Genomic DNA, 16,834 nt, shown 5'->3' on the forward strand with positions numbered 1-16,834 from the left:
AATTATCTAAGACTTTCACTGCTTAGAAGATTTCAGCAACTTTATAATTTGTTGGCTTTTTCCATCATCTTCTCAGGATTCCTTTAGCAGTTCCTCTAAGGCTCTTAATTAATCCTTATTATTAATGTAATACATTTTTGAGTAGGTAATACATTCGTATGTTTTAATATTCAAAGAAACAAAAGGATAAATAGTATAGTTTCTTGCTGCCCAGTTTTCCTTCCCAGAAGCAATCAATCACTGTGGTCATTTTCTTATGTACCCTTCCAAAGACACTCTCTATCCCACTCTATCTCATATATATGTATATATACACACATACACACATATATATGCATACACACACACACACACACACACACACACACACATACACATACATACATGCAAATACAGAGGCGCCTGGATGGCTCAGTCAGTTAAGCATTCAACTCTTGATCTCAGTTCAGGTGTCAATCTCAGGGTCATGAGTTCAAGCCCCACGTTGGGCTCCATGCTGGGCATGGAGCCTACATTTAAAAAAAAAAAAATACACATATACATTCTTACATTTCTTTTTTCCCTTACACATATGTAACATATTACATTCATTCATTGTTTGGTACCTAGCTTTTTCCACACTTGTATAAAGTTTCTTTTACACAAGATGAATAAGTTCTAGCGATCTGCTGTACAACATTGTACCTATAGTTAAAAATGTGGTATTATGCATTTTAAAATGTTAAGAGGATAAAGCTCATGTTAAGTCTTCCTACAAAATACACACAGGAATACAAGGAAATTTTTGGAGGTGATGGGTATGTTTAGTACCTTGGTTGTGGTATCAAAGATGTATGCATATGTCCAAACTGATCAAGATGTATTCATTAAATGCATACATTTTTTTGTGTAACAATTAAACCTAAAAAAACACAACAAAGATTGGGAAAACAGCATCATAAACCAAAAACACTTGTATTTTATGATTGCTAAGGTATAAATGAGGCTTCACAAATATTTTGGGGGCCTTGAGTGCATGAAAAAAAGTTTAAAAACCAATAAACTGGAGATTACTCCATACATGTATCTAATGAATGTTCTACATTTTTACAGCTGCACAATATTCTACTGTATAGTTACACCATTATTAGAATAGTTATGCCACTATTAGAAATATAACATTCTAGTGAATAATCTTATATACATGTCATTTTATACATATATAGGACAAATTTCCAGAAGTATAGCAAACAGCATACTTGCAAAAACATAGGATTTTAGAGAAACCCACAAGAAATAATGCAGACACCCAGAACTAGAAACAGTTGGGAGCCATTTCTACCCCTGGGCCTGAAAGGACAAGGAGATAAAACCATCATCAGAACCCAAAGAGAATAAGTACAATGGAGAGAGTCAGCTGACAGGACTTGTAACCTTCAGTAACAGAATTTAGTCAAACTATGGCAAATCAGCTAAGAGCTATTAGAATAAATACCCAATTTCATTTTCCTCATATCCCTTAGTATCCTGCTGGCACCTCCCATTGACTTGCAATAAGAAACCAGAAGGTAAGACAATGAATTATGTGGTCCATTTGGATCAGCCTCCTGGGGCACAGAGCTAGGCAGAGAGTAGATCTAGAAGGATAAACATCAAATAAAATATCCAGCTCCGTACATAATGTCAAATAGCCCTCTACAGAGATTGTACATTTCACACCCATACCATTAATTCTTCAATATCTTTTTGGAGAGTACTGAAGAAGCCATCGCCAAACCACTTTCTTTAAAGATTTCCTTAATATGCTTACCACAAAACTGGGGTTGAATTTTTATGTCATTGACCCTGAAACCCATAAAAATCATTCATCATTCACTGATTATTTTAAGTCTCACTGAATCAGAAGAGAAGACAGGCAAGTGGATTCACAAGAATGATCTAAAATTTTTTTGGCATTGAGCTTCCATAGTAGGACTTAGACTAAATTTACTTACGAAGCAGCATCACTACTGTTAAGAGCATGTGTGGATGTTTAGAATAAATAGATTGCCTCCAATTTTTCACTAATAGGAAGATTGATAAAATTATCCTACATATACATAGTGCAATTCCATGTAAATATTAAAAATCATTTTGTGTATATATATTTCTTGACTATCATAAAGAAAAAGATGTGGAGAAAGGCCTTAAAAGATGAAGAAAGATGGAATAACAAAGAACAAAATAAAGTAATAAGAAAGAAAATTTAGGTATATGTAAGGAAAACAACAGGGATCTAACTTAAATGTATTAGAGGAATGTAGAGAAGAGGAAGAAATATATGTAAAACATCCTAGAAGTAAAAACTGAAAATGGGAGGTAAAGAGGAGAAAGAAAATTTGTGTGTAAATTTCATTGGCAAAGCCTCCGTAGATATCCTTTAAAGCTGTAAGTCGAGGGTTTAGGAATACTAATTAAACACTTGAAAAACCAAAGCCAGACTCTAAGTGTTCTAATTCAATCACAAAACATATACACACAAAAGAAAAACACAGACCACAAAGCATAAAGATGACAGAACTAAGGCAAGTATTTTTAGATCAGTGAATGTAAAAGGAATGATCTCTCTTAGAAAAGGATTCCATTTTGGAATGACAACAAAGGGTGAATTAAAAAAGAATGAACACTCAAAAAAAGCTATGCATCTGATAGATTTTTGAAAGAAAAACTCCAAAAAGAATATAAAAGAAATTAGAGCCTATTATTTGCAGCCATAGTAAAATATTTCCTGAAAACAGATAAAATACCTTTGTGGGTTTTGTCCATAGACCATGTACAAAATATGTATTAGGCTAGAAACAAAACTACAGTGGACTTCTAAATAGTAACTACAATTCAGACCAGCTTCTCATTTAAGGAGGTAGTCTGAAAGCATACTATAGTTTCAATCTCTCATGCCATTTAAAAATAAGAAATACAGAGTACCACTTAGGAAGAGAAATTTTCAGTGGACCAAAAGAAGGAAAACAGATGGGGTCAGTTTGAAGAGGGAACCAGAGCTTAGGTTCTATGCAGGAGGATGGAGAAGATAATTGCTACAAATAAAGGAAGCAGCACTGAAGGGGGAATCCATACCTGAATTTGACTGAAACCAAGAGCAAGAGGGAGACCAGAAGCAGCAGCCAGGTAGGTCAAACTCTTATATATCTCATCCTACCCCTAAAGGAAAGACAAAAAGCAAGAGTGTGGGATCTTGGAGCAGAGAGAAAGCAAGACCACCGAAATAACCACACCAGCAGCATGGCCCATCCATCTCTTCATTCTCACATTGAAAATAGTAGTAACCTCACATTGCCCCCTCCTAAGCAGCCAATGCAAAGAGAGGCAGAAGTCTGTTTCCAACTACACAGAAAAGTGGACAAATATCAAGCAGTTGCAAATATCAATAAAATACTCAATGGAAGAACTTCTAACCCTTGGAAGGAGACTACAGCAATCACAACAAGACCTCAAGTTGAGTGTATTTACCATTTTTAGAGAGGTAAGAGAATATTGCACTCCTGAAATGAGACTGACCAGTTTCTTGGAAATTAAAAGAAAAAAATTTAAATGAAAACACAATCACTGGGCTGAATAATAAAAGGCACAGCTAAAAAGGTTTTGATGTGGGATATTGATTATGATACTGGGGTAAGAAATCCTTGCAGAAACCAGTAGAAATAATAGCCAGATAACTCACAGAATTCTGTTTAAAAATATAAATATACACAGGAATCGGCAAAGTTTTCTGGCCAGGTAGTGAATATTTTAGGTTTTACAGTTCTGTCACAACTGTTTAGCTCTGGCATTGTGGTATGACAGTAGCCATAGAGAATATGTAAGCAAATGAATGTGGCTGTTTTCCAATAAAATTTTACTAATGCACCCTGATATGAACTTGCTATCATTTGCACGTCATGAAATATTCTTTTGATTTTTTTTTTCAAATTTAAAAAAGCAAAACCATTCTTAGTTCACTGGGCTGTACCAAAAAAAGGTGGAAAGAGAGATTTGTCCCATAGACTGTAGTTTGCCAATCCTGTACTAGAATGAAATTTCAGAACATAAAAGGTATAAGGAAGAACTGAAAATCTACCAGAGACAAAAACAGATTATCCACAAAGTGAATGGAAAAAGAAATGGACCAATATCATTCAAATACTGCAAAAAAATAACTTTGAATCTAGAACTCTATCCCTATTTATATGTGAGGGCCCAATAAATTCATTTTCAGACATCCAAAGATGCAAAAAGTTTACCATCCACAGACTATCTATCTCTAAAAGAAATATTAAGGGATATTCTTCAGCAAGAAGGTAAATGGATTCTAGAGGAAACAGGGATGCAAGAAGTAATCATGAGCAACAATAGTAAAATTTATTCTTAGAACTAAATAAGTATTGATCACATTTATACTGTTAAGAGTAAAAGGAGGTCAGGGTAATATACTATGAATCTTTATTAGAGTGGAGAATATTGATACTGATAAATTTATATTTCTCTAACAATGACTAGAGTTAAAGTGTGTGTGTTAAAAATATAAGGTCAATCACTAAGAGAATAAAAGTGAAATGGAAAATTTTCTAATCAATTTTTAGAAAAAGACAATAGATTAAGTGGGAAAAAAATTAGTAAAGAAAACTCAATCTACTAAAAGACATATGTGTTAATCAGCATTCTTTTGGTGGCAAGTGACCTAACCTCGACTCAAATTGCCATAAACAAACAAACAAAAAAAAATAATTGGCTTACAGAACTGTAAAGTCCAGGGGTAGTACTGACTTTAGAGACTCAGGCTTTATCTTTTTCATAATGCTTTCATTTCATCTTTTCACTCTTAGTAAGTTTTTCATATGTGGCAGCAAGATGATCACCTGATAGCTTCAAGTTCAAATAAAAGAGAAAATCCCTGTCCCCTGTGTCCTAACGGAAGCTTAGGATTTGTGTCTCTTTGACTCTAATTGGCTTAGTTTGGGTCCAATCCCTGAACCAATTCTGAAGAAGTGAGGCCTAGAACTAGGCTTGTACATGATTCAGGTTCATCCAAACCATATGTTTTCCCAAGAGAAATTAGAAAATATGGCCTTAAAAAAGGGAAATGCTGTGCCAGTAAAGGAACAACAGATGTCCACTACAGTAAGAAAGAAGAGACACAAAGATAAAGACAGTACAAAATAAATGGCCAGAATAAGTCCAAATATAGTATCAATCACAAAATTCACATTGGATTAAAAACTGAACTGTATACTATTATTTAGATTCATCCCTAACACAGAGGTAAAAGTCAAATGAATAGTAACGGGTAAATCAGATATGGTAACATTAATGAGACAAGTAGAATTCAAAGCTTTAAAAGAGACTTTTCAGTATTTCAACAGTTGGCCATGAAAATAAGTTATGAACTTTATGCAGTATATAAATCTGATAGAAATACAAGGGAAAATTAGCATCCGCAGCCATGTAAAAACCAACAAATCAAATAGGCCAAAAAAATAACATAGAATTAGTAGGCTTTCATAGAGGTACTCAAAAGTGTACCTGGTACCCAACAAATACACATGGAACCATCACAGAAGTGCCTATTAATCAAGGCATGAAGGGAATTGCAACAACTTAAAAATGTAAACTGAAATTAACTAAAAACTAAAATGCATATACCTAGAAAGTTAAAAATAAAGCTAAAAAATATTCTTAATATATTTCAAAATAAGTGTTAAAGCAGAAGTCAAAATACAAATTATAATCTTTCTAGAACTATGCATTATATTTATTAAAACCTATGGGATCTGGACAAGGGGAAATTTATAACCTATAGACTAAAATAAATTGATTAGGCTATCCTCTCAAAATGCATGAAAAAGGATGACAAAATAGACCCAAGTACATAGAAGAATTAAACCATTTTATTTAAACAAAAGTAAATCTATTAATTTATAAACACACACACACACACACACACACAAACACACACACACACAAACATTCTATGTGCCAAGCACTGTTCTAAGTATTTTAATGCACTGGGTGCTCACAAAAACGCTTTTTCGTAGATGCTGTTATCCCCATTTTATAGATAGGAAAACTGAACCACAGAAGGTTAACTTGTCAAAACTACCAATATATTAAAGAATACATCATAAGTAAGTGGGTTTTATCCCAAGATTGCTTCAGTGGTTTAACTGTAAAATCTGTCATCAACAGACTGAATATGAAAACAACAACAACAACAAAATACAAACTGATTCTTTGAAGGCATATGATAAAATTTAGTACATTTTTTGGTTTGGAAAAAAATCTTAAAACTAAGCAAACTTAAGAGTAACTTGTTAATGATAAAGGTTATTAATCCCACACCCCAGAAATAACCAGCTAAAAATACAATAGGGAAAAAATCCCATTCATTAATATCAAGAAAAAAGGTGAATTGGGAAATATATATGAACACAAAATTTAACCAAAAGATAAAATGATCATTTGCCATGTTAAGATTAATTTATTAAATTGATATAATCCCCCAGAATATGTCACTGAACTTGATAAGCTAATTCTAAAATTCACATATATACAAGAATAGCAGTGAGTTTGGGAAAGAAAGGTATGGTGAGATATAGGGTATGTATATAATAAAGATAGTATCTTAAATGTGTCAAGAAAAGACTAGTCAGTAAAATGTCTCTGTGGTGAGTGAAAAAAGTACATATTACACTAATGTCTGCATGTAAATAGACTTTAAAAGCTTAAAGGAAATGGGAGAAATTTATGAGGAAATCACTTACAGATTTGAGTACATTTAAAAAGTGACAAATTATGTATCACAACCAAAAGGCAAACAAATTGGATTGCATCATATGACCAGTAGTGTTCTTTTATAAATCAGATTCTTTAAAATCAATTATAAGAACGTAAATAATGACTACTTCCAAAACAGTCAAAAGACAGAAATCTCACCCAGGAAATAAACATGAAAATTCCCACTTCACCAATAGTGAAAATGCAAATAGTTATAGTTTGCATACATATTTGCAAATAGTTAATAGCCAATTTTAACAATTTTAAATGTATTTAAACATTTAACAGAGCCCCCAAAATATATGAAACAAAAATTGCCAGACAGTTCAACAATGACAGTTGGAGATTTCAACACTCCTCTTTGAGTAACTGATAGAACTAGAGACAATAAGGACAGAGAAGACTTGAACAACACAATGTACTTTACTCAATAGAGAACCCTCCACAAAACAACAGTAAAATATGCATTTTTTTCAAGTGCACATGACCATATGATAAATGAGTAAGATCCCATAAACTCAAATGGATTACAGTAAATAAAGTGTCTGACCATAATAGAATTAAAGTAGGAATCAGGAATCTAGGAATCCCACAATATTTGGAAATTAAATAATACTTCTAAAGACACATGGGTCAAAAAGAAACCACAGGGAACTTTATAATTATCTTGAAATAAATGAAAATAAAAGAATATACGAAAACGTATGAGGTGCAGTTAAAGCAGTGTTTAGAGGAAGCCTCAGAAAGGTCTAACATCATAATATAAGCTTCTACTTTAAGAAGCTAGAAAAAGAGCAAACCAGACCCAAAATAAGTAGAAATAAGGAAATAATAAAGATCAGAGTAGAAATCCGTGAAATAGAAAATAGGAAAACAATATGAAAGAATTCATGAAACCTAAAGTTGGCTCTTTGTAAAGATTTTTTTAAAGATAAATCTTTATCTGGATCAAGGAAAAAAAGGCATATATTAAAATCAGGAATGGAGGAGGCATCACTATAGACACTACAGAACTTAATTATAAAGAAATATGAACAACTTTATCCCAATAAATTTCACACCTTAGATGAAATGGGACAAAATCCTAGAAATACTCAAAGTACCAAAACTGATTCAAGAAGAAACGGAAAATCAGAATAGACTATATCAAGTAAGGATAATGAATTGGTTATTAAAGGTCTCCACCAAAATAAAAGTCTAGGTCCAGATGGTTTCACTGATAAATTCTGTCAAATAGTTAAGGGGAAAAAAATAATACCAATCTTTCACAAATACTTTCAGACAATAACAGGAGGGAGTACTTCCAAACTTGTTTTATAAAGCCAATACTACCCTGATACCAAAGCCAGACAAAGATATACAAGAAATGAAAACTACAAACCAATATCCCTCAAGAGCATCAATATAAAAATTATTACAAAATATTAGCACATCAAATCCAGCAACATATAAAAAAGAGTATATACTGTAAGTAGGGTTTATCCTAGGAATAGAATGCTGGCTCACTGATATCCAAAAATCTATTAATACACCATATTAATAAATGACAAAAAACAGTCATCTCCATGGACACACAAAAAAACATTTGACAAATTCCAACATCGATTCACAATAACGTTTACCCACGTAAGGATAGAAGGGAACTTCCTTAACCAGATAAAAGGCATCTAGAGTTAACATCATACTTACAGTGAAAAACTGAATGCCTTCCCCCTGAGATCAAGAACAAAGTAGGGATGTTTCTATTCATCATTTCTACTCAACATTGTAACTGAGGGTCCTATGTTTTGCAGTAAGACAAGGAAAAGACTTTGGAAGTATTCAGATTGTAAAGGAAGCAGGGAAACTTATCTATTCATAAATTATGTAACCTTGAAGCAGAAAATACTTCAGATAGAAGACCTGAAGCAGAATCTACCTGAAAGCTACCAGAACTAATGAGTTAGTAGTTAGCAAGATCTCAGAATACAAGTTCAATATACAAAAATTAGTTGTATTTCCATATACTAGCAGTGAACACCAGTAGGGAAATTCAAATAAAAAGAATAATTGTTCACATTAGCATCAAAAGGAACAAAATATTTAGGAATAAATATAACCAAAGAACTATAATACTTGCCCACTGAAAACTGCAAAAATAATGCTGACCTAAATTGGATTAGAAAGTTAAGAACTGTTGAAATGTCAGTTCCCACAAATCTACAGATTTAACGAATTCCATATTAAAATCCCTGCAGGCTTTTGTTGTAGTAATTAGCAAACTGATCCTAAAATTTATGTAGAAATGCAAAATACCTAGAATAGCCACACTTTTTTTTTTTAAAGATTTTTTGAGAGAGAGAGAGCACATGAGAGGGGGGAGGGTTAGAGGGAGAAGCAGACTCCCTACTGAGCAGGGAGCCCGATGCGGGACTCGATCCAGAGACTCCAGGATCATGACCTGAGCTGAAGGCAGTCGCTTAACCAACTGAGCCACCCAGGCGCCCCACACTTTTTTTTAAAGGAACAAAATTTTTCGAAGGACTTAGGCTGCCTGATTTCAAAATTTACTATAAAGCAAGACATTGTAGCACGGGCATGTATAAAAACAGATTAAACACTCTAGAAATAGACCCTAATATGGATGGCCAATTAGTTTTCAACCAGTGGAGAATAGTCTTCAAAAATGATGTTGAAATCATTGGATATCCACATGCCAAAAAAAAGACCCCCAATCCATACCTTATACCATATACAAAAATAACTCAAAATGGATAAAAGACCTAAATGTGAGAGCAGAAACTCTAAAGCTTCTAGAATAAAACAGGAGAAAGTCATAGTGACCTTGAGTTAAGCAAGAGGAATAAAAATAAATTGGGCTTCCTTCAGAATTAAAAACTATTGTTCTTCAAAAGGCACCATTAAGAAAATGAAAAGACTGAGAGGAAATATTCCCTAAACATCCTGATAAAGGACTTATGTCCAAAATATGTAAAGAATTCTTACATCTCAATAATAAAAAGACTAATAACCTAACTTTTACACAGACAAAAGATCTAAATACAACTAAATTAGAGATTCGAACAGCAAATAGTTATATGAAAAGATGTTCTGTATTGTTAGACATTAGGAAAATGCAAATTAAAACCACAGTGAGATATACCACACAGCCACTAGACCAACTAAAATCACTAGTTGACCATGATGTGGAGAAGCTGGAACCTCATACATTGGACTGATGGGTATGTGAAATTATATAGCCTCTTTAGAAGAGTTTGGCAATTTGTTAACAAGTAAACATGCACTCATCATATGCATCAGCCATTCCACTCCTAGGAATCTGCCCAAGAAAAATGTTCACCCAAAGACTTGTACATGAATGTTTACAGCAGCATTATTCATAGTTGCCCAAAACTGAAAATAATCCAAATATCCATCAAACTGGTGAATTGATAAAATATAGTATATCCATAAGATGGAATGATACTCAGCAATAAAAGGAATGAACTATTGATAAACACAGTATGGATGGATCTCAAAATAAACTGAGTGAAAGAAGCTAGACAAAAAAGAATAACCCATTTGATTCCATTTATTTAAAATTCTAGAAAATGCTGGGCGCCTGGGTGGCTCAGTCGTTAAGCATCTGCCTTCGGCTCAGGTCATGATCCTGGGGTCCTGGGTTTGAGTCCCACATCGGGCTCCCTGCTCAGCAGGAAGCCTGCTTCTCCCTCTCCTGCTCCCCCTGCTTGTGTTCCTGCTTTCGCTGTCTCTCTGTCAAATAAATAAATAAAATCTTTAAAAAAAATAAAATAAAATTCTAGAAAATGCAAATTAATCTATCATGACAGCAAATAGTGGTTACCTGGGGAGGGGAACAGTGATTATATAAGGGACATGAGTAGACTTTGGTTGGGAGGCAGGGGAATGGATATTTTCATGATCTTGAATGTTGTAATACTTTTACAGGTACATACAAAAAGTCAAATTTTACAAGTATGAGCAATTCATTGTATGTCAGTTATACCTCAGTAAAAGAACTAATAATGCATGCAACAACATGGATGAGTCTCTCAAAAATACCACTCTATGTGAAAGAAGACGAACACTAAGGACTAACATATTATATGATTCCATTTGTAAGAAATTTCTAGAAAAGGCAAAACTGTAGAGCCTTAAAGCAGATCAGTGGTTGCCTAGTTCCAGGAATGAGAGTGAATACAAACAGGCACAAAGGAGAGGAGGGGCATATGGAGGGATGAAAATGTTATAAAATTAGATTGTGGTGTTGGTTGCACAATTGTAAAAATTTACTAAAACACATTGAACACGTAAGATCAGTGAATTACATGTAAATTATATTTCAGTAAAACTTGTAAAAAGAAGAGTCAAAAAGTTTTTAGCTTATGAAATTGGCAACAATTTTTTAAAAGATAATTTGTTAAAAGATAGTATGAATTCAGTAAATGTTTGTATTACTACTATATACTAAGCATTATTGGATATTGGTGAACACAGGATCCCTAAGCGGGGAAAACAGACAGATGCAATTAAAATAAAGTATCTTACCTTTTTTTTTTTTCAGCGTTCAAAGGGTTATTGATAACTTAAAATCAATGTTTTAAATTTAAGGACATGAATAATCACTGCCCTATGACATTGATATGGCAAATTGGAACCATTCATGCAGCCTCTTTAATAGGTATGCAGATCTGGCCTCCTGGAATCCACTAGAAAAATCCTTGGAAATACTTGATTTGCTTCTTTCTGTTTTAAGAGAAACAACCCCCCTCACACACACATACACAAATTTTTTTTGGCTTTATTTTTTTAATTTATTTTTATTTAAATTCAATTAACATATAAAGTATTATTGGTTTCAGAGGTAGAGGTCAGTAATTCATCAGTCTTATATAATACCCAGTGCTCATTACATCACATGCCCTCCTTAATGTCCAGCCCCCAGTTACCCCATCCCTCACCCCTCTCCCCTCCAGCAACCCTGTTTGTTTCCTATGCTTAAGAGTCTCTTATGGTTTGTCTCCCTCTCTGATTTCATCTTGTTTTATTTTTCCCTCTCTTCCTCTATGATCCTGTTTTGGTTCTTAAATTCCACATATCAGTGAGATCATATGATAATTCTTTCTCTGATTATTTCACTTAGCATAACACCCTCTAGTTACATCCACGTTGTTGCAAATGGCAAAAAAAATTCTTTTTTTTTGATGGCTAAGTAGTATTCTATCTTAACTGCTCTCATAGAGGAAGCACACTGCAGTAACAACTCACTCTAGGCTCACTACGCAGTAAGACAAACACTTTCAGATACTGCCGGTAGAAACAAATTGGCCCAGCCTCCCTGGAATGTAACTTGACAGTATGTAGCAACAGCGTGAATTTATACCCTTTGACTCTCAATTCCGGTTTGTAAATAATAATCAGAAATTTAGATAGAATTGTTCTATCCAAACAATTGGCATTGGTCACTGGTCATTCCAAAATTAAAAAATTCAAAGTAACAAAAATGTACAGTAATAGAATGGTTCAATAAGTCATGGTATCTATGTGTCATATTTTGCAGATATTGAAATTTTGTGTTTACACAAAAACATGACAGGGTTAGAAAATTGTAATATTTCATTATGACATATGTGTACATCTGTGATATACAAGCTAAAAGATAAGGCTACAGACCATTAACTCTGGGCTGTGGGATTGCAAGTAATTTGCTTTTTTATACTGGTCTATAATTTATAAGGTTCATAAAACAAGCATGTATTACTTTGATAAATAGGAAGATGTTTTCTCCCTTATCTGTTTACATAGGTAATATGTTTAAATAGGTAATACATAGGTGGTATGTATTCACAGCAGAAGAGGGAGAAAACACAGATAAACAAAAGACTTCATCTAAAATCCACCATCCAGAGACAGCCTGTCTTCCCTTCTAGACATTTCATGTTTTACAAAAATGGAATTTATACTATGTATTGTTTTGTAACCTGCTATAAAAGGAAGGAGAAAATAGAGATAGCAGGTGTAAACACTTAGAAGTTAGTCTAAAAAGAAGAAAAACTGATGGCAGCTAAAGAGAATAAATAACTGGCTCAAGCAGAAGTTCTTTCCTGTTGTGGCCCTCGGAGAAGGCAGCGGTGTGCCCGGAGAGAGAGAGGAGAGGCAAAGGGGTGCAGACAGCAGAAAAGGGGAGGGATCATGAGAGGAGACACAGAGACCAGCTGTAATGAAATTCGACCAGTGTATATAAGAAGCTTCTGCTGGACACTCCTCTGCTCACGTTGTAGGAGGTAAGATAAGGCCTCCATAGCGCACGTGTGAGTGATGAGGTCCTTAGGGGAGAGGAGGCTTACAACAGCCAGAGCCTATAGAGTACTAGAATGTCAAAGGAAAAGGAAGACCTGTTTACCTGTAGTTAATAGCTGACTGATATATTCAAAAGCAAGGCCAGACCCAGAATCCCAAGGTTCTACGACCTAGGGCTTCATCTCAGGAATAATTACAGATACATCAGGGTGAGTCTGTCAAACAAAAATTACAAGACTCAAAATATTAGAAATGGAGGAAGAACGGTGGTACAACGGAAAGAGCAGAGGCTTAAGAAGGAGCCAGACAGATCCGGTTCTACCTCCTACTCACCAGCTGGGCAGGTTATCTGACTCCTGAGGCTCAGTTTCAGAAGACTCCAGCAACTACATTCCAAGGTGGTTTTGACAATCTAAGATAATATATCTAAACACCTGGCACATAGTGGATACGTGATAAATAGTAGCTATTACTGTTATTACTACTCCCTATATGGGAAGAGATACAACATAGCATCATGGTTAAGAGCATGGAATTTGGAGTTGACAAACCTAATAATTTCAGATCCTTGCTTTATCACTTAACTAGCTGTGTAGTCCCAGGCATCCAAGCCTCAGCATTACCTATACAGTGAGGGTACCACCTGCCACACAGAGCTGTTTAAAGAATTAAGACGATGTGTATGGTATCTTTATCCTTTGCCCTTAGGGATAGTACCTATGTAATTAATAAACACTGGCTATTGTTACTACCACTTCTGTGATCTTGGCCACATTAGATAACCTCTCTGAGCTGGAATTTAATCGGCTGCAACATTACCGTCCCACTGCCTACCTTGTTCCCTTCATTCCCAGGGCACAGTACATGGCACGCATCTGGCACACAGTGAATATGATGCACAAACAGCGCTATACCGAGAATTTATATATAATGTATCCAACGGTGTCTGGCATATAAATGCTGGGAAAAATGGAGCTGTTTGTGTTTCCACAAGAACCTGGGCTTCTTCCAGGGCAAAAACACTGGCTTTTTGTTTGGTTGGTTTTTTGGTTTTTGTTTTTGTTTTTTGTTTTAAGTAGGCTCCAGTGCCCAGCGCAGAGCCCAACATGGGGCTTGAACTCATGACCCTGAGATCAAGACCTGAACTGAGATCAAGAGTCGCACGCTTAACCAACTGAGCCACCCAGGTGCCCCCAAAGAACACTGCTTTATTCATCATTTAATCCTAGCACCTGGCAAAATGTTAGGAGATGTAGGAGATCCTTAGCAAATGTTTACTGAGTGGCACAGAAGGCAACAGTCCCAGCCGCCACCCTCACTACTAGGATAACTGCAGGAATCCAGACAACTTGACCCTCCAAAAACAACTTGAAATTCTCTATTTACTTTACCATCTAACAAACATCATAGGTAGCCTTTGTGTCAGGTACCTGTACCACCTAATTCAAGGCCGGTACTTCAGTAAAGCCTTCAATAGTAGCCTAGCAATGACTCCAGACAAAGACTGCAAACATTGAGGCTGCAAACACTGTGAATTATCACATCTAGCATACAACATGATCACAGCATACAATAGCATTTGCATAAATTCAAGGTAATGAATGCTCTTGGGGGAAACAGGGTGCCAGTTACATTATTAATTCAGCTGCCACCTATATGAAGATAACAGGTTAGGATGCCAAATTTATTTATAATTAACATTCTTACAATTCCTGCAATAAGAAAATTATGTAAAGCAGGCTAAAGAGTCCTCCATGTTGCTACCTTAGGAAACTGAAACCTACAATAATCAAAAACAAACCTTTCTGCCAATTTGCCATCTGTTTACTTCACATATTTAGTCAAGAATATTTTACATTATCAGCGTGCCTGGGTGGCTCAGTTGGTTAAGTGGCTGCCTTTGGCTCAGGTCATGATCCCGGAGTCCCAGGACTGAGCCCCACATGGGGCTCCTGCTCAGTGGGAGTCTGCTTCTCCCTCTGACCCTACCTCCTCTCGTGCTCTCTCTTTCTCTCAAATAAATGAATAAAATCTTTTTTTAAAAAAAGAATACATTATTTTAAAATATTTCTTACAGGATTTTCTGGTGTTTTACCAACAGCTTTACATTTGTTAACCTAGATTAAAAACAATTTTTTTATTCTGAGAGCCTTTATCTGATTAGTAGAGAAATAGAGGCTTGCTGCAGAAAAATTGGAAAATATAAAGAGACTAAAATCACCCTTGGTTCAGTCATCCAGAAATAACCATTATTTACACTTCAATGTATTTCTTTTTGATGCTTAATGTTACTAGCATGTTCAAAAACAAGACTTTTCAATGCTTCAGAAGTGTTCTCTCAAGCAATAACTCCCATCCATTTCTCTATTATTGGACATTTAGAAAATTTAAAACTGTTTACTCCTGAATGTTTTTAAAAGTAGTTTTTTCCTTTACATTAAATATAAACTTACGTGAATTACTCTTTGTAAGAGTTGTACACTTCTATCAGCACTGGAAAATAAGGTGCTATAGGCAAAGAAGACCAACCCAAAACCCACCAGATGATCTTCCAGGAATGCAGCTAGTAAGAGTCAAGTGTGGAATAAGGGGTGGAGTCTGACTGTGCTCAACAAGGTGGGAGACTTTAACAGAGGAGCAGGTATAATGGAGAGAAGGAGGTACTGTGGATGGATACTGGGGCATGAGAAGGGAAAAAGAAGGAATGACAGCAATTAATATTCCAAAGCGTGTTATAATCTTACAAGTAAAATAGTTCTGAATCATGTTTTATAGTGCTCAGTAAACAGCACCTTTCTGTGGACCTGAATTTAATATGTTTTTAATTTTTCCTGCATTCAACGTTACAAGTCAAAGCCCAATTTTAATTTATTTCAGTAGAGATTCACTGGTACTTACTCAGTGCCAGGCACTGTGGTTAGTAATAAAAATGAATGAAACCCTATCCCTCCCTTCAAGTTCATAATTAGAATATATTTAACCCAAATTTTTATACTATCTACATTCAAACTAAATAAGAATAAACAACTGATAGCTCATGACCCTAGGGAACTGCAAGAGATCAAAAATGAAATGAGATCAACTTTCTGAGGCAAGAAAGTGGATGGTACATTACTAAGAAACTTTAACAAGAGTTGAAACAAAAGATTTTCTAGTTACTGAATGGAGTCAACAAGGAAATGCACTGAACCAAATATCCAACTTCTAAAGTATTTCAGTTAATCTATTTTATATAAGCAAGTTAGAATTTAAAAGTATAAAGGTAAGACTCATCCTCTCCTATTTCTAAAGCATTATAGACTCCAAATTAAAGAACTGTTTAACATTTTATTCTATGCTTATGGCCACCAGGTGTCCTAGATTTCCTCAGACACAAACCCCGAATCAAATACTCTATCCCTTTACCCCTGCAAATAGAATCCCAAAAATGGAATCAAACCACAATTCCCAGAAATACCCTGAAACCACATAATTCCTTTTTTAGACCATATATGTGCCAGTCATTATTTCTGTTCATTCAAGGAATATGCAGAACCAGCCTTAATACTTTTGCCCAGAAATTGCTCATCAATAGAGGGAAAAACTACTTAAGAGAAACAGGTTTCCAAAGGCAACATATTGCTAGCAAAAATACCCATTATTTTCCCTTATGCTAGGTTAAATAATTTGTTCTCAATTTGATACCTAGGCTTTCTAGTGAACTATTTGTGAATCCTAGGAGTTCTGCTTCAATCCTCTGACCCTGCTA

The 16,834-nt window shown here is 34.9% G+C and overlaps 1 protein-coding gene across 11 annotated transcripts in view; it reads left to right on the forward strand.

The window, feature by feature from the left end:
• PPP2R3A (protein phosphatase 2 regulatory subunit B''alpha) overlaps positions 1-16,834 on the forward strand; it is a 214,392-nt gene that overhangs the window by 188,884 nt on the left and 8,674 nt on the right. For 6 of the 11 annotated variants that reach the window (XM_027587218.2, XM_027587217.2, XM_027587222.2 and 3 more), the window contains one exon: positions 3,184-3,875. The exons of 2 other annotated variants lie outside the window; for them this stretch is intronic. In XM_027587218.2, coding sequence (XP_027443019.1) covers positions 3,184-3,571 — 388 coding nt within the window. In that variant the 3' untranslated portion in view covers positions 3,572-3,875. Of the gene's footprint in view, positions 1-1,502; positions 1,548-3,183; positions 3,876-16,834 lie in introns of those variants that run through there. 3 more of the 11 variants (XM_027587225.1, XM_027587224.2, XM_027587226.2) reach the window with 3 other exon arrangements.

Source organism: Zalophus californianus, chromosome 1 (genome assembly GCF_009762305.2).
Source record: "Zalophus californianus isolate mZalCal1 chromosome 1, mZalCal1.pri.v2, whole genome shotgun sequence".
Classification (NCBI taxonomy): Eukaryota; Metazoa; Chordata; class Mammalia; order Carnivora; family Otariidae; genus Zalophus; species Zalophus californianus.